This window comes from Bombina bombina, chromosome 5 (assembly GCF_027579735.1).
Source record: "Bombina bombina isolate aBomBom1 chromosome 5, aBomBom1.pri, whole genome shotgun sequence".
NCBI lineage: Eukaryota > Metazoa > Chordata > Amphibia > Anura > Bombinatoridae > Bombina > Bombina bombina.
Window position 1 is genome coordinate 12,169,696 of NC_069503.1, and position 19,814 is coordinate 12,189,509.

The 19,814-nt window shown below is 42.1% G+C and overlaps 1 protein-coding gene across 1 annotated transcript in view; it reads right to left on the minus strand.

Annotated features, from left to right (window-relative positions):
- Positions 1-19,814, minus strand: part of ATG9B (autophagy related 9B) — a gene marked incomplete at its 5' end in the record, with an annotated part of 121,859 nt that overhangs the window by 17,714 nt on the left and 84,331 nt on the right. Inside the window, 1 exon segment of the mRNA XM_053713264.1 lies at positions 12,315-12,399. Coding sequence (XP_053569239.1) covers positions 12,315-12,399 — 85 coding nt within the window.

The window sequence follows — 19,814 nt, forward strand, 5'->3', positions numbered from 1 at the left end:
AGCAGGAGGTGGCAAAGAGCACCACAGCAAAGCTGTTAAATATCACCTCCCTTCCCTCCCAACCCAGTCATTCGACTGAGGTAAAGGAGAGAAAGGAAGTAACAAGGTGCAGGTGTGTCTGAAGTTTATAATAACCAACAACCTGTCTATCAAAAACAGGGCGGGCCCTGGACTCATTGTGTCAAAAAAAAAAAATGTATCAGGTAAGCATAAATTTTCTTTTCTTTTTAATGACACAATGAGTCCACGGATCATCTAATTACTATTGGGAATCAATACCCAAGCTAGAGTACACAGATGATACGGGAGGGACAAGACAGGGAACCTAAATGGAAGGCACCACTGCTTGAAGAACCTTTCTCCCAAAAACGGCCTCAGCCGAGGCAAAAGTGTCAAATTTGTAGAACTTTGAAAAAGTGTGACCAAGTAGCAGCCTTGCAAATCTGTTCCACAGAAGCTTAATTCTTGAATGCCCATGAGGAAGCAACAGCCCTCGTGGAATGAGCCGTAACTCTCTCTGGAGGCTGCTGTCCAGCAGTCTCATATGCAAAACGTATGATACTCTTCAGCCAAAAATAAAGAGAAGTAGCCGTAGCTTTCTTTCCCTTACGTTTTCCTGAGAAAACAACAAACAAGGCAGAAGACTGCTGAAAATCCTTAGTCGTCTGCAGGTAAAACTTTAAGGCACGAACCACGTCCAAATTGTGCAGAAACCGTTCCTTCTGAGAGGTAGGATTAGGACACAAGGAAGGAACAACAATCTCCTGATTAATGTTCCGATAAGAAACTACTTTAGGAAGAAATCCTAATTTAGTACGTAAAACTACCTTATCCGAATGAAAAATAAGGTAAGGAGACTCATACTGCAATGCCGAGAGCTCTGACACTCTGCAAGCAGCAGAAATAGCAACAAGAAATAAAACTTTCCAAGATAACAACTTAATATCTAAGGAAGGCATAGGCTCAAACGGAGCCCCTTGAAGAACTTTAAAAACTAAATTAAGACTCCATGGAGCAGTAACTGGTTTGAACACAGGCCTGATACTGACCAAGGCCTGACAAAATGATTGTACATCTGGAACATCTTCCAGACGTTTGTGTAACAAAATAGATAAGGCAGAAATTTGACCTTATAGGCAACTTGTCGATAATCCTTTCTCCAAACTTTCTTGGAGAAAAGACAAAATTCTAGGAATCCTAACTCTACTCCAGGAGTAGCCCTTGGATTTACACCAATAGAGATATTTACGCCATATCTTATGGTAAATCTTTCTAGTTACAGGTTTACAAGCCTGAATCATGGTCTCTATGACCGAGTCTGAAAAGCTCCGCTTGGATAAAATTAAGCGTTCAATCTCCAAGCAGTCAGCTTCCTCCCTGATGATTGATGTAAGCCACTGAAGTTATGTTGTCTGACTGGAACCTGATAAACTGGACCGAGGCTAATTGGGGCCAGGCCAGAAGAGCATTTAAGATCGCTCTCAGCTCCAAAATGTTTATAAGTAGAACAGACTCTGACTGAGTCCAAACTCCCTGAGCCTTTAGGGAGCCCCAGACTGCTCCCCATCCTAGAAGGCTGGCGTCTGTTGTCACAATCACCCAAGATGGTCTGCGAAAGCAGGTCCCCTGGGAGAGATGATACAGAGACAACCACCATTGAAGAGAATCTCTTGTTTCCTGCTCCAGTAGTATTCGAGGAGACAAGTCCGCATAATCTCTGTTCCATTGCCTGAGCATGTTTAACTGCAGAGGTCTGAGGTGGAACCGAGCAAAAGGGATGATGTCCATTGCTGCCACCATCAGCCCGATTACCTCCATGCACTGAGCCACTGATGGCCGAGTAGTGGACTGCAGAACTAGACAAGTATCGAAAATCATTGATTTCCTGACTTATGTCAGAAAAATCTTCATTGATAGGGAATCTATTATGGTTCCTAAGAAAGTTACCCTTGTATTTGGAACTAAGGAGCTCTTTTCCAAATGTATCTTCCATCCGTGAGATCACAGGAAGGATAACAACATTTCCGTGTGGGATCTTGCTTGTTGTAAGGATGGCGCATGGACCAGGATGTCGTCCAGATAGGGCGCCACTGCAATGCCCCGTAACCAAAGCACCACCAACAGCGATCCCAGAACCTTTGAGAAAATTCTGGGAGCTGTGGCAAGACCGAAGGGAAGAGCCACGGATTGGAAGTGTTTGTCTAGAAAGGCAAACCTCAGAAACTTGTGATGATCCTTGTGAATGGGAACATGCAGGTACGCGTCCTTTAAATCCACTGTTGTCATAAATTGACCCTCTTGGACCAAATGGAACAAATAGTTTCCATCTTGAAGGACGGTACTCTGAGGAATTTGTTTAGACTCTTGAGATCTAAAATTGGTCTGAAGGTTCCCTCTTTTTTGGGAACCACGAACAGATTGGAATAAAATCCCAGACCCTTTTCCTGTATCGGAACAGGAGCTATCACTCCCAGGTCGGAAAGGTCTCTTACACAGTGTAAGAATGCCTCTCTTTTTGTCTGGTCTACAGATAATCTTGAAAGCAGAAAATTTTGAACTCTAGTTTGTATCCCTGGGACACTATGTCTACTGCACACGGGATCCGGAACATCTCGAACCCAAGCCTGAGCGAAGACGTCCCTTTTGTTTGTTTCTCTTATCCTGCGGGAGAAGATGACCCTTACCTCCCGTAATATCAGAGATTATTTCCGTCAAGCCCAGTCTAAACAAGGTCTTCCCCTTGTAAGGAATCGCTAAAAGCTTAGACTTAGAGGATACATCCGCAGACCAAAGTTTTAACCATAAGGCTCTGCGAGCTAGAACAGAGAAACCTGAAATCTTTGCTCCCAGTTTGAAAAACTTGAAGGGAAGCATCTGTAATAAAGGAATTAGCCAATTTAAGAGCGTTTATCCTATCCTAATAGCATCAGACAACGCATTAAACCAATATGCTGCCGCACTTGTGATGGTAGCAATGCACACAGCTGGTTGCCATTGTAAACCCTGGTGTACATACATCTTTTTGAGTAACCCCTCTAATTTTTTGTCCATAGGATCTTTAAAAGCACAACTATCCTCTATGGGTAAAGTAGTTCTCTTAGTCAGAGTGAAAACCGCTCCTTCCACCTTAGGGACTATTTGCCAAGTCTCCTTGAAAGAGTCAGCTATGGGGAACATCTTTTTAAATATAGGAGATGGAGAAAAAGGGATACCCGGTCTCTCCCACTCCTTAGTAATGATCTCAGAAGCTTGGTCTGGTACCGGAAAAACATCTATCGAGGAAGGGACCTCGAAATATTTGTTAAGCTTACTGGATTTCTTAGGATTAATAACGACCGTGGAGTTGTTGTCGTCCAATGTAGCTAAAACCTCCTTAAGTAGTAGACGGAGGTGTTCTAGCTTAAACCTGAAGGATACCATTTCAGTATCAGTAAGAGGAATTACACTGTCAGAATCTGAAATTTCACCTTCAGATGCTACTATGGTATCCCTACCTCAAGCTTCTGGGAGGGGGCATCTGCAATAGCAATAACTGCGTCAGAAACCTTGCTTACTAAATGTCTGGTTTTCCTCTTACGCTTTCCCTGCAACATAGGGAAAGGAGACAACACAACTGAAACTGCAGAAGACATGAGAGAAGTGATGTCTTGTAAAGTAAACCCAGCTGGAGCTAGAGAGGAAGAGCAGGGCACTGTATGTGAAGGCGGTAACATTTAGGACGCTTGAGGAGAAACCTGTGACATATATTGAACATTGTCATTGGATTCCTGAACAGCATCCTCTTTGGAAAATGTTGGCTCAGAAAAAAGTCTATCCCTATAGTTTAAAGTTCTCTCAATGCATGAGGAACAGAAAGGAATTGGTGCGTCAAGGTATAAGTAAAGATTATATAAATATATCTATATATTATATATTAATCCTATATTTGGCTAGTCAGTAGCAAATGATTCACTCATTCAGAAAATTTGACTTCACTCATGCTTACATCTTCAGCTCTCCCCCCCACTTAGTATGCAAAGCTATTCTAAACACACAAGTAAGGACAATAGAACATTTGGTGTACTTAATTTAAACAACCATTCCAGAGGGAAAAAAAACAGATTACCTCAAAGATAATCATCTTTATATTCTATATATTCCACATCTGTTTCCAAAGGATGTCCCACTGAGGTGTGAATTTAAAATCCCTATCAGATGATCGCTGACCCCTAGTTCTGCTCTGAAGCCATCTATATTGCATCTCATAAATTTTGGAGACAACAGTTCTATTCTAATATAAAACAAACCCCCCTTGCCAAATAGTTTTAGCTGGGTGAAAACATGTTTGTCCTGATTAAAAGATAGCATAACTTTTAAAGCCAACAGCACTGCAGGAGGGCAAAGGCCAAGTTGACAAACAGGAACCATTGAGCCATTTCACAGCTATGTGTAAAGTATCTCCTGTGAAGCTTCCATGTGCAGAAATCAAACAAATTAGCATTTACAAGTCCCTGTATGACACAAATAAAAATAAATACATTTTTGTAAAAGGAACAATGCCAGTTTCTCATGTATGTTTGAAATAATTCAAATAACCCATATAGGTATATACATATTGAAAGGGGACATATTATATTAAATAAATAATTGCTGCATTGAATATATATATATAGGAGATAAATTCAGAATTATCATAGATTAAATAACAATTTTAATAATCCCATGTGTAAAATATATATATAACATGCTTTCCTGTTTTTCCAGATGGAGCCAAAAGATGACACATACAGGATGGATACATGGGATGAACTAAGTCATATCATATGATTGTGCGCTAAATGTTTATAAAATTTTAAATACATCTCTTGAAATATAGTGAGATGGATATATGGAAGTCACTTTGATGTGATATGACTATAAAATATTGACATCTGATATCAAAGTATAAATTTTCTGTTAGGCTAAATGAAATATAAATGCTAACAAGAGAAATCTACTAATGCAATAAATTATATATATTTAATAGGGAGAATTGAATTAACAATGTACTTATTTTGATATAATATAATGGTGTCTGGTATAGAAATAATCAGAAAATTGACATGAGGTTATCCTGCCTGGAATTCGGATTGTAAATTATTAATGCCAGAAATTATGGCATTTGTTACACATTTTAAAGAAATATTTTCTTTCACTGTCTAGAAATGGTTAAATGTGAATCTGTTTGTGTTGTCATGCTGCCACCCGAGGGCCAGAATCCAGTATAACAGTTAAGGGATTTAACTGTTAAAAGATGCGTTTCCATAGCGACAATATATACTACACCAATGGGAGCTTTCCCCAAAATTATCTAATGAGCAGGGACAAGCACAAGGGCGTGAACGAAACAGGTCATCAATGATTATAAAAAAAGGCTTAGTAATGCAACCAAGGACAGAGTTTTTCTTTGTGACTTGCTGAGAGAAGTGAATTAATTTTGGCTGCGATACCTGGGAACACTTTTCACTTCAGCAGGAAACTGGAGACTTACCCTTGATATATGCAATAACTTTCCTCCAAATGAGATGACCTAAAGACCCCTACAATTTGGCTCAAATTGGTGAAGTATTTTTTAAATTTGAAACAAAGGTTATTGGAAGAACATAGTCAATTTGTATTTAATAGATTTAAAGAGCAGTTTATATTTTAGCTCATATTTCATAGCCTGTGTATTGTCAAACAAATCCTTGATGCTAAATTATTTTATCTGTGCAAATATAGAGTTATAACTCAGAGTTTGATTGTTGGCACAAATAATATATATAACTTCTAGTGTTTAAATTAGAGTATATAGACTGTCCTATTGTTTAAATAAGCACTGTTAGAATTGTATTGCTTGGGTGTTTAGCAGTTAAAGATCTTGGAATCTCATTGTGTTAACTGAATGAAATTCTATTGTGAATAAGGTAAACTTGTATGAACTCTGCATAGCATATTTGAATAGTTTTTAAACGCGTATAACATTGACTCATATTCTGATACTTACAAATATATATATATTTCAATGTGTTCATAGATATTTACTAATAATAAAGAATTCAGATATTTATATTAATTTCATTGTCTTAGTATATGCATATTTGATTGTGGGTTTAGTTTAGTTTAAAGAAAGATTGTTAAATATATTAAGTTATAACCCTGCCATATACTCACATATTATTTGGAGAGTACTGCTAAGATTCTTAGGTGGTTCCACATTGGCATCAAAACATAAAGAACAAGTGACACTTTGTAAGGCCTCTTGGTCCATTCTGACTAATCTTTTAATAAAATCAAGCACACAAAAAATGTTACTCCCTTTAAATTTTAAACGGTAACTTTTTTCCTTCTAATTATTTATTAAAGCTAGACAGGATAGAAGGCTTAACTAACACTGCAGAGCACCTCTACACCTTAGCAATAGTTTGCTGAGGTGCCTACCTGACCGTTGAACCCTCTGAGCAGGAGTCGATCCCACACTGTCAGATCCGGAACTCGCAGCAGCAGAAGAAGACAGTCTGTCTAAACGCACATAAGAATTATGAGATGCGTATTAGAAAGAGACCAGCAGAAGAACTTCACCCTCCGTTGTCGGAAGTGAAGGGAAAAAGGTGTGCAACACAATTGCCGCCTCCTCTTGTCCCGCCCATCATGGGCATGGCCAATGCAAAGATCTCGCGGTCTGCATACTTGTTTAAGTAAATGCCAGGAGATATAATCACCGCCAAAAGAATTACCTGCCCCACTGCCTGCGACTCTGCTGTCCCCATAGTGTCTCCTGATAACAAGGAGAATTTATGTGTTACAAAATAAAGTGCCCATTTTTTAATAAAGGCTTCCTTATATGTCCCTCATATGAAGTAATGTGCCCAACTTTTTCTGAGCTTCGTTATCCCAGAAAATCAAAGTCAGCACTTACCTCCTCTTCTGCCTGACAGCAAGGCAGATCCCAGGTTTGAGAAGTCCTCTCCCTCACATAGACCTTTGACGAAAAGAAAGGAATGAGTAAGATTTCTCAGAGTTAGGGCAGCATCAGTATGGGAGGTGCAGTGAGAATTATGTCCCACAAGTTCCCATTGCTCTAAAGCCACCACTGCTCTACTGAAGAGACTGATATGGACTACGGCTACACCCTAGAACAAAGCAGCACAATCTTGCACTACCTTAAAAATAATAAACTCTTGATTGAAGAATCTTTTCTAACACCTAAATTTACCACATCCTTGCTCTTAACGTAGGCAAAGAGAATGACTGGGTTGGGAGGGAAGGGAGGTGATATTTAACAGCTTTGCTGTGGTGCTCTTTGCCGCCTCCTGCTGGGCAGGAATAGTAGTTACATTATCCGTGGACTCACCGTGTCATTAATAAGAAACTAAGCTTTTAAAAAGGGGAGATTAGCGCACCAAAACCCCAACCTGCGCTTACTAGAGTCATACATGTGCTAAACTAAGACATGCTGACCCGAAGTCCGATTCGCGATAAAAAATACAAACTAGACTAGACTGCCTGCAATTTTGTTTTAAATGTGAATAAAAATAAATATAATGGCTCTAAAAGAAAGAAAAAGAAAAGTCCCTGCAACCACTATGGAAGGTTTGTGACAAAATGTCCCATGAGGTAAAAATGATAATCACAAACCATACCCTGTATACATCCCTTTGACATACACTGAACTCTGTGACGGAAACCCCCCCCTCTCTGAAGAATCAAATGCACATATTCATTCTTTGACCACCTCCAGCGCAAGCTAAGACAAGACTGAGGTATCTGAGGTTGGAGGGTTTTTATAGCGCTCTTGGGAATCTTTGCCTCCTCCTAGTGGTAGGGAAGAGTAATTCCCCAGAGTAATGGATCATGGAGTCTCACCACCTGTATGAAAGAACGGAGCTTCACAAAGTAAGGCAGATCATTCAGATAAAATACAGACTGTGCTGATTATCATATACAAGGTGAGGTGCACAGCTATAGCTGCTTAACCTGACAGACTGGAACTGCACAGAGGTATTATTTGTAGGTCAACCTTCTAACGGCTCTGACATAATTACAGGATGAACAGACACGTTAGACTCCATAAATAGCAAACTGTTGTTATAACAATGTGAATGTTAAAGGGACAGTCAACACCATCATTTTTGTTGTTTTAAAAGATAGATAATCCCTTAATTACCCATTCCCCAGTTTTGCATAACCAACACAGTTATAATAATACACGTTTTACCTCTGTAATTACCTTGTATCTAAGGCTCTGGAGACTGCCCCTTTATTTCAGTTCTTTTGGCAGACATGAATTTTAGCCAATCAGTGCTCACTCCTCAATAAATTCACTTTCATGAGCTCAATGTTATCTATATGAAAGACATGAACTAACGCCCTCTAGTGGTCAAAATGCATTAAGCTTAGAGACGGCCTTCAAGGTCTAAGAAATTAGCAAATGAACCTCATAGGTTTAGCTTTCAACTAAGAATACCAAGAGAACAAAGCAAAATTGGTGATAAAAGTAAATTGGAAAGTTGTTTAAAATTACATGCCCTATTTGAATCATGAAAATTTTTTGGGGACTTGACTGTCGCTTTAAACATCAATTGTTATATTTAAAATGAGTAAAATAAAATGTCTACTTCAATAAGCCACATGCTAACACACAAATAAATGGAGAATAATAAGAGAGATAGTGAGAATCCACTAAAGCTATTAAAAACCAAACTGAGTTTACCCAGCCCTCTAGCAACTCTTGTATGGGTACTCACCCCCTCACCCCCTATTTTCTGACTGTGGCAGTGAGCGCATGCGTGCTCTTTAGTGTAATTTGCAAGTTTAATGTAGGCGTGTTCTGTAATATTTTCTGACTGCGGCAGTGAGCGCATGCGTGCTCTTTAGTGTAATTTGCAAGTTTAATGCAGGCGTGTTCTGTAATATTTTCTGACTGCGGCAGTGAGCGCATGCGTGCTCTTTAGTGTAATTTGCAAGTTTAATGTAGGCGTGTTCTGTAATATTTTCTGACTGCAGCAGTGAGCACATGCGTGCTCTTTAGTGTAATTTGCAAGTTTAATGTAGGCGTGTTCTGTAATATTTTCTGACTGCGGCAGTGAGCGCATGCGTGCTCTTTAGTGTAATTTGCAAGTTTAATGTAGGCGTGTTCTGTAATATTTTCTGACTGCGGCAGTGAGCGCATGCGTGCTCTTTAGTGTAATTTGCAAGTTTAATGTAGGCGTGTTCTGTAATATTTTCTGACTGCGGCAGTGAGCGCATGCGTGCTCTTTAGTGTAATTTGCAAGTTTAATGTAGGCGTGTTCTGTAATATTTTCTGACTGGGGCAGTGAGCGCATGCGTGCACAACTGTCTTTGCAAATTTTTTGTTGGCGTGGCCGTGAGTAGGAAAAAGTAACGCAGTCAGAGAATATTACAAAACACAGGCACAAAAATGGGAACCCCCCCACTAAACTGATAAATAAAACCTCACACAAGCTTCCCCTTGTATTGCCACCCGAACTGATTCTGAAGGGATCACTGACTACTGTGAGCAGTCAGCAGTCTCTTAAAGGGCTATACATCTAATTTTAAAAATTGTTGGGGCAAAAATGATGCTCAAAGGTTTGTTAAAGGTCCCAGTCCTCTCAAAGTGTTCTATTATTAAGGATAAGACCGTTAACTGTGAGAAATCTCCTCAAAAAAGTGTGTCTGCAGGTAGGGAGGCTAGGCTCCCCAGCTATGTTATACATGACAAAACGTACTTACTTATAGCTTATGGGTTGTATGAGTGCTGTAATCACTAACCTGACTGAAGTACCCCTACACTGAGATTGTCAGCATGATGTTTATAGCTGTATCTAGTAGAGAGCCCCTCCGGTGCTTATACATGTACAGCAGAGGGTCAGAGAGGAAATACCTATAATCCCACAGGGGGGCTAAAGGACATTTCCCCGCAACGCCTGAGGGTAGTTATAGCTTAAATCCCAGAAGGAGATACTGTGCCCACAAAGGTATTCCTATGCCTCTATCTCATTCAGATTGCGAGTTGCTTCTTTCTACTGAATGCTTTATACTGAATGAATATTTCCTAGGGGTAATGGGTCTCACATTGGTCTGAGCCACCATAAAATAGTCCATAAGCAAGAAGCTGAAGCACCTCTATCTTCAACCTTCTCCTGGGAGGCCAAGAAAAAACTGTGGAGAGATTGGTGGTGGGAGGGATTAAAGCTCTTCTGAGGGTTCTAAGCCTCCTTCTAGTGGTGGGAGGTATATCCCATATCCTATGGACTATCATCATATGAAAGAATAAAAACAAGCATTCATGTCCACTGTAAACTCCCACCATGCACTGCTTGGATACATGTCACATTTTATGCAGTTATAAAGTTCCAGAATGATCACTTCATTTAGCACTTACAAGATAAATATACACTATTGTGGGCTACAACTTTTAATATGTACTACTACTTGGGTAAATGTCCCTTCCAGTTCCTAGTATATCCAGTCCTAGAGCACTCACTATGTTCAAGGGGCCACCATCGGAGAAGAACACATGGTTATTGGCCCCAAGATACAATGAGCAAAATAACCCTGCTTTAGAGCTATCAGGGAATAAACATTAATGCTCTAGAGCAAACACCAGGGGTACAACTTACTGCTCTACAAACACCAGGGGTACAACTTACTGCTCTACAAACACCAGGGGTACAACTAACCGCTCTACAAACACCAGGGGGTACAACTTACCGCTCTACAAACACCAGGTGGTACAACTTACTGCTCTACAAACACCAGGTGGTACAACTTACTGCTCTACAAACACCAGGTGGTACAACTTACTGCTCTTCTAGAGCAAACACCAGGGAGCACAACTTACTGCTCAACTAGAGCAAACACCAGGGGTACAACTTACTGCTCATCTAGACCTAACACCAGGGGTACAACTTACTGCTCTACAAACACCAGGGGGTACAACTTACTGCTCTACAAACACCAGGGGTACAACGTACTGCTCTACAAACACCAGGGGTACAACTTCTTGCTCTACAAACACCAGGGGGTACAACTTACTGCTCTACAAACACCAGGGGGTACAACTTACTGCTCTACAAACACCAGGGGGTGCAACTTACTGCTCTACAAACACTAGGGGTACAACTTACTGCTCTACAAACACCAGGGGGTACAACTTACTGCTCTTCTAGAGCAAACACCAGGGAGCACAAATTACTGCTCTACAAACACCAGGAATACAACTTACTGCTCTTCTAGAGCAAACACCAGGGGTACAACTTACTGCTCTACAAACACCAGGGGGTACAACTTACTGCTCTACAAACACCAGGTGGTACAACTTACTGCTCTACAAACACCAGGTGGTACAACTTACTGCTCTACAAACACCAGGGGGTAGAACTTACTGCTCTACAAACACCAGGGGGTAGAACTTACTGCTCTACAAACACTAGGGGTACAACTTACTGCTCTACAAACACCAGGGGGTACAACTTACTGCTCAACAAACACCAGGGGGTACAACTTACTGCTCTACAAACACCAGGGGGTACAACTTACTGCTCTACAAACACCAGGGGTACAACTTACTGCTCTACAAACACCAGTGGGTACAACTTACTGCTCTACAAACACCAGGGGTACAACTTACTGCTCTACAAACACCAGGGGTACAACTTACTGCTCCACAAACGCCAGGGGTACAACTTACTGCTCTACAAACACCAGGGGTACAACTTACTGCTCTACAAACACCAGGGGGTACAACTTACTGCTCTACAAACACCAGGGGGTACAACTTACTGCTCTACAAACATCAGGTGGTACAACTTACTGCTCTACAAACACCAGGGGTACAACTTATTGCTCTACAAACACCAGGTGGTACAACTTACTGCTCTACAAACACCAGGGGGTAAAACTTACTGCTCTACAAACACCAGGTGGTACAACTTACTGCTCTACAAACACCAGGGGGTACAACTTACTGCTCTAGAGAAAAAAACACCAGGGGGTGCAACTTACTGCCCTAGAGCAAACACCAGGGGTACAACTTACTGCTCTAGAGCAAACAAGCACAATTTACTTACAAATGCCATGCAGTGATTTTAACCCTTACGATACTATAAAGCTGTAGCGCGCACTAAGGGGGAATGGTGGGTGAATACAATTGAGTTGAGGATCACATGAAGGTCCGGGCTTATTCTTTTTCATATAATCCCTCAGTACTGCACTAGCCTGTGTACAAGGTATAATTTGAATTAAATGTGAAAGGTTGCTGCTGAATACGTTCATTTGTATCTCTCATTTAGGATTACTACAACAGCACTCACCTAGGGGCTGCTTTTGATGTGGTGACAGATCAGTGGCTTGCCACATCCCCAGGGGACGCTGTGTGGATCCCTGATTCTGGTGCACCTAAGATTACAAAGGTAAAAGATTATGCTGGGTCATCACAAACCAGGACTGAAAGACACACAAACGTTAAAGCAGGCATGACTAAGGGTCAGTCGTAACAGTATGCATAAATCAGAAGGCTCAGACACACAAACATTAAGGCAGGCATGACTAAGGGTCAGTTGCAACAGTGTGCATAAATCAGAAGGCTCAGACACACAAACATTAAGGCAGGCATGACTAAGGGTCAGTCGCAACAGTGTGCATAAATCAGAAGGCTCAGACACACAAATGTTAAGGCAGGCATGACTAAGGGTCAGTCGTAACAGTGTGCATAAATGAGAAGGCTCAGACACACAAAAGACAGGAAAGAGTGCATACACTAAACACAGTGGTATACAGCAGTCATAACACACAGGAGGTGGAATACGGTGGTATACAGCAGACATGACACACAGGAGGTGGAATACGGTGGTATACAGCAGACATGACACACAGGAGGTGGAATACGGAGGTATACAGCAGATATGACACACAGGAAGTGGAATACAGTGGTATACAGCAGACATGACACACAGGAGGTAGAATACGGAGGTATACAGCAGATATGATACACAGGAAGTGGAATACAGTGGTATGCAGCAGACATGACACACAGGAGGTAGAATACGGTGGTATACAGCAGATATGACACACAGGAGGTGGAATACAGTGGTATACAGCAGACATGACACACAGTAGGTGGAATATGGTGGTTTACAGCAGACATGACAGAAGAGACAGATCATGTTGGCTTGCAAGGATTAGGGCATGGAAGTCAGGCAGTGTATACAGGACTGGGAAATACAGAAGCAGGGAATCAGGGTATAGAAAAAAGAAGTGGTCAGATTTTAGGGAAACACAAATGCAGAAGGCAGCTAAAGGTGGCATGAAAATCTTAGGACAAACACTACAGCGCACACATAACCATGCACTCAGGCAGAAGACAATGCATTGCTTCATACAGTGAGTGTGACACAGACACTAGATCACACATAACCATGCACTCAGGCAGAAGACAATGCATTGCTACAAACAGTGAGTGTGACACAGACACTAGATCACACATAACCATGCACTCAGGCAGAAGACAATGCATTGCTACAAACAGTGAGTGTGACACAGACACTAGAGCACACATATAACCATGCACTCAGGCAGAAGACAATGCATTGCTACAAACAGTGAGTGTGACACAGACACTAGATCACACATAACAATGCACTCAGGCAGAAGACAATGCATTGCTACATACAGTGAGTGTGACACAGACACTAGATCACACATAACCATGCACTCAGGCAGAAGACAATGCATTGCTACATACAGTGAGTGTGACACAGACACTAGATCACACATAACCATGCACTCAGGCAGAAGACAATGCATTGCTACATACAGTGAGTGTGACACAGACACTAGATCACACATAACCATGCACTCAGGCAGAAGACAATGCATTGCTACATACAGTGAGTGTGACACAGACACTAGATCACACATAACCATGCACTCAGGCAGAAGATAATGCATTGCTACATACAGTGAGCGTGACACAGACACTAGATCACACATAACAATGCACTCAGGCAGAAGACAATGCATTACTACAAACAGTGAGCGTGACACAGACACTAGATCACACATAACCATGCACTCAGGCAGAAGACAATGCATTGCTACATACAGTGAGTGTGACACAGACACTAGATCACACATAACCATGCACTCAGGCAGAAGATAACGCATTGCTACAAACAGTGAGCGTGACACAGACACTAGATCACACATAACCATGCACTCAGGCAGAAGATAACGCATTGCTACAAACAGTGAGCGTGACACAGACACTAGATCACACATAACCATGCACTCAGGCAGAAGACAATGCATTGCTTCATACAGTGAGTGTGACACAGACACTAGATCACACATAACCATGCACTCAGGCAGAAGATAATGCATTGCTACATACAGTGAGTGTGACACAGACACTAGATCACACATAACCATGCACTCAGGCAGAAGACAATGCATTGCTACATACAGTGAGCGTGACACAGACACTAGATCACACATAACCATGCACTCAGGCAGAAGACAATGCATTGCTACAAACAGTGAGTGTGACACAGACACTAGATCACACATAACCATGCACTCAGGCAGAAGACAATGCATTGCTACAAACAGTGAGTGTGACACAGACACTAGATCACACATAACCATGCACTAAGGCAGTGAGTGTGACACAGACACTAGATCACACATAACAATGCACTCAGGCAGAAGATAACGCATTGCTACAAACAGTGAGCGTGACACAGACACTAGATCACACATAACCATGCACTCAGGCAGAAGACAATGCATTGCTACATACAGTGAGTGTGACACAGACACTAGATCACACATAACCATGCACTCAGGCAGAAGACAATGCATTGCTACAAACAGTGAGTGTGACACAGACACTAGATCACACATAACCATGCACTAAGGCAGTGAGTGTGACACAGACACTAGATCACACATAACCATGCACTCAGGCAGAAGATAACGCATTGCTACAAACAGTGAGCGTGACACAGACACTAGATCACACATAACCATGCACTCAGGCAGAAGACAATGCATTGCTACATACAGTGAGTGTGACACAGACACTAGATCACACATAACAATGAACTCAGGCAGAAGACAATGCATTGCTACATACAGTGAGTGTGACACAGACACTAGATCACACATAACCATGCACTCAGGCAGAACATAATGCATTGCTACATACAGTGAGTGTGACACAGACACTAGATCACACATAACCATGCACTCAGGCAGAACATAATGCATTGCTACATACAGTGAGTGTGACACAGACACTAGATCACACATAACCATGCACTCAGGCAGAAGACAATGCATTGCTACATACAGTGAGTGTGACACAGACACTAGATCACACATAACCATGCACTCAGGCAGAAGACAATGCATTGCTACATACAGTGAGTGTGACACAGACACTAGATCACACATAACCATGCACTCAGGCAGAAGACAATGCATTGCTACATACAGTGAGTGTGACACAGACACTAGATCACACATAACCATGCACTCAGGCAGAAGACAATGCATTGCTACATACAGTGAGTGTGACACAGACACTAGATCACACATAACCATGCACTCAGGCAGAAGACAATGCATTGCTACAAACAGTGAGTGTGACACAGACACTAGATCACACATAACCATGCACTCAGGCAGAAGACAATGCATTGCTACATACAGTGAGTGTGACACAGACACTAGATCACACATAACAATGCACTCAGGCAGAAGACAATGCATTGCTACATACAGTGAGTGTGACACAGACACTAGATCACACATAACCATGCACTCAGGCAGAAGACAATGCATTACTACAAACAGTGAGTGTGACACAGACACTAGATCACACATAACCATGCACTCAGGCAGAAGATAATGCATTGCTACATACAGTGAGTGTGACACAGACACTAGATCACACATAACAATGCACTCAGGCAGAAGACAATGCATTGCTACATACAGTGAGTGTGACACAGACACTAGATCACACATAACCATGCACTAAGGCAGTGAGTGTGACACAGACACTAGATCACATATAACCATGCACTCAGGCAGTGAGTGTGACACAGACACTAGATCACACATAACAATGCACTCAGGCAGAAGACAATGCATTGCTACATACAGTGAGTGTGACACAGACACTAGATCACACATAACCATGCACTCAGGCAGAAGACAATGCATTGCTACATACAGTGAGTGTGACACAGACACTAGATCACACATAACCATGCACTCAGGCAGAAGATAATGCATTGCTACATACAGTGAGTGTGACACAGACACTAGATCACACATAACCATGCACTCAGGCAGAAGACAATGCATTGCTACATACAGTGAGTGTGACACAGACACTAGATCACACATAACCATGCACTCAGGCAGAAGACAATGCATTGCTACATACAGTGAGTGACACAGACACTAGATCACACATAACCATGCACTCAGGCAGAAGACAATGCATTGCTACATACAGTGAGTGTGACACAGACACTAGATCACACATAACCATGCACTCAGGCAGAAGACAATGCATTGCTACATACAGTGAGTGTGACACAGACACTAGATCACACATAACCATGCACTCAGGCAGAAGACAATGCATTGCTACATACAGTGAGTGTGACACAGACACTAGATCACACATAACCATGCACTCAGGCAGAAGACAATGCATTGCTACATACAGTGAGTGTGACACAGACACTAGATCACACATAACCATGCACTCAGGCAGAAGACAATGCATTGCTACATACAGTGAGTGTGACACAGACACTAGATCACACATAACCATGCACTCAGGCAGAAGACAATGCATTGCTACATACAGTGAGTGTGACACAGACACTAGATCACACATAACCATGCACTCAGGCAGAAGACAATGCATTGCTACATACAGTGAGTGTGACACAGACACTAGATCACACATAACCATGCACTCAGGCAGAAGACAATGCACTGCTACATACAGTGAGTGTGACACAGACACTAGATCACACATAACCATGCACTCAGGCAGAAGACAATGCATTGCTACATACAGTGAGTGTGACACAGACACTAGATCACACATAACCATGCACTCAGGCAGAAGACAATGCATTGCTACATACAGTGAGTGTGACACAGACACTAGATCACACATAACCATGCACTCAGGCAGAAGACAATGCATTGCTACATACAGTGAGTGTGACACAGACACTAGATCACACATAACCATGCACTCAGGCAGAAGACAATGCATTGCTACATACAGTGAGTGTGACACAGACACTAGATCACACATAACCATGCACTCAGGCAGAAGACAATGCATTGCTACATACAGTGAGTGTGACACAGACACTAGATCACACATAACCATGCACTCAGGCAGAAGACAATGCATTGCTACATACAGTGAGTGTGACACAGACACTAGATCACACATAACCATGCACTCAGGCAGAAGATAATGCATTGCTACATACAGTGAGTGTGACACAGACACTAGATCACACATAACCATGCACTCAGGCAGAAGACAATGCATTGCTACATACAGTGAGTGTGACACAGACACTAGATCACACATAACCATGCACTCAGGCAGAAGACAATGCATTGCTACATACAGTGAGTGTGACACAGACACTAGATCACACATAACCATGCACTCAGGCAGAAGACAATGCATTGCTACAAACAGTGAGTGTGACACAGACACTAGATCACACATAACCATGCACTCAGGCAGAAGACAATGCATTGCTACATACAGTGAGTGTGACACAGACACTAGATCACACATAACCATGCACTCAGGCAGAAGACAATGCATTGCTACATACAGTGAGTGTGACACAGACACTAGATCACACATAACCATGCACTCAGGCAGAAGACAATGCATTGCTACATACAGTGAGTGTGACACAGACACTAGATCACACATAACCATGCACTCAGGCAGAAGACAATGCATTGCTACATACAGTGAGTGTGACACAGACACTAGATCACACATAACCATGCACTCAGGCAGAAGACAATGCATTGCTACATACAGTGAGCGTGACACAGACACTAGATCACACATAACCATGCACTCAGGCAGAAGACAATGCATTGCTACATACAGTGAGTGTGACACAGACACTAGATCACACATAACCATGCACTCAGGCAGAAGACAATGCATTGCTACATACAGTGAGTGTGACACAGACACTAGATCACACATAACCATGCACTCAGGCAGAAGACAATGCATTGCTACATACAGTGAGTGTGACACAGACACTAGATCACACATAACCATGCACTCAGGCAGAAGACAATGCATTGCTACATACAGTGAGTGTGACACAGACACTAGATCACACATAACCATGCACTCAGGCAGAAGACAATGCATTGCTACATACAGTGAGTGTGACACAGACACTAGATCACACATAACCATGCACTCAGGCAGAAGACAATGCATTGCTACATACAGTGAGTGTGACACAGACAATAGATCACACATAACCATGCACTCAGGCAGAAGACAATGCATTGCTACATACAGTGAGTGTGACACAGACACTAGATCACACATAACCATGCACTCAGGCAGAAGACAATGCATTGCTACATACAGTGAGTGTGACACAGACACTAGATCACACATAACCATGCACTCAGGCAGAAGACAATGCATTGCTACATACAGTGAGTGTGACACAGACACTAGATCACACATAACCATGCACTCAGGCAGAAGACAATGCATTGCTACATACAGTGAGTGTGACACAGACACTAGATCACACATAACCATGCACTCAGGCAGAAGACAATGCATTGCTACATACAGTGAGTGTGACACAGACACTAGATCACACATAACCATGCACTCAGGCAGAAGACAATGCATTGCTACATACAGTGAGTGTGACACAGACACTAGATCACACATAACCATGCACTCAGGCAGAAGACAATTGCATTGCTACATACAGTGAGTGTGACACAGACACTAGATCACACATAACCATGGCACTCAGGCAGAAGACAATGCATTGCTACATACAGGAGAGTGTGACACAGACACTAGATCACACATAACCATGGCACTCAGGCAGAAGACAATGCATTGCTACATACAGTGAGTGTGGACACAGACACTAGATCACACATAACCATAGCACTCAGGCAGAAGACAATGCATTGCTACATACAGTGAGTGTGACACAGACACTAGATCACACATAACCATGCACTCAGGCAGAAGACAATGCATTGCTACATACAGTGAGTGTGACACAGACACTAGATCACACATAACCAATGCACACAGGCAAGAAGACAATGCATTGCTACATACAGTGAGTGTGACCCAGACACTAGATCACACATAACCATGCACTCAGCAGAAGACAATGCATTGCTACATACAGTGAGTGTGACACAGACACTAGATCACACATAACCATGCACTCAGGCAGAAGGACAATGCATTGCTTACAAACAGTGAGTGTGACACAGGGACACTAGATCACAACAATAACCATGCACTCAGGCAGAAGACAATGCATTGCTACATACAGTGAGTGTGACACAGACACTAGATCACACATAACCATGCACTCAGGCAGAAGACAATGCATTGCTACATACAGTGAGTGTGACACAGACACTAGATCACACATAACCATGCACTCAGGCAGAAGACAATGCATTGCTACATACAGTGAGTGTGACACAGACACTAGATCACACATAAC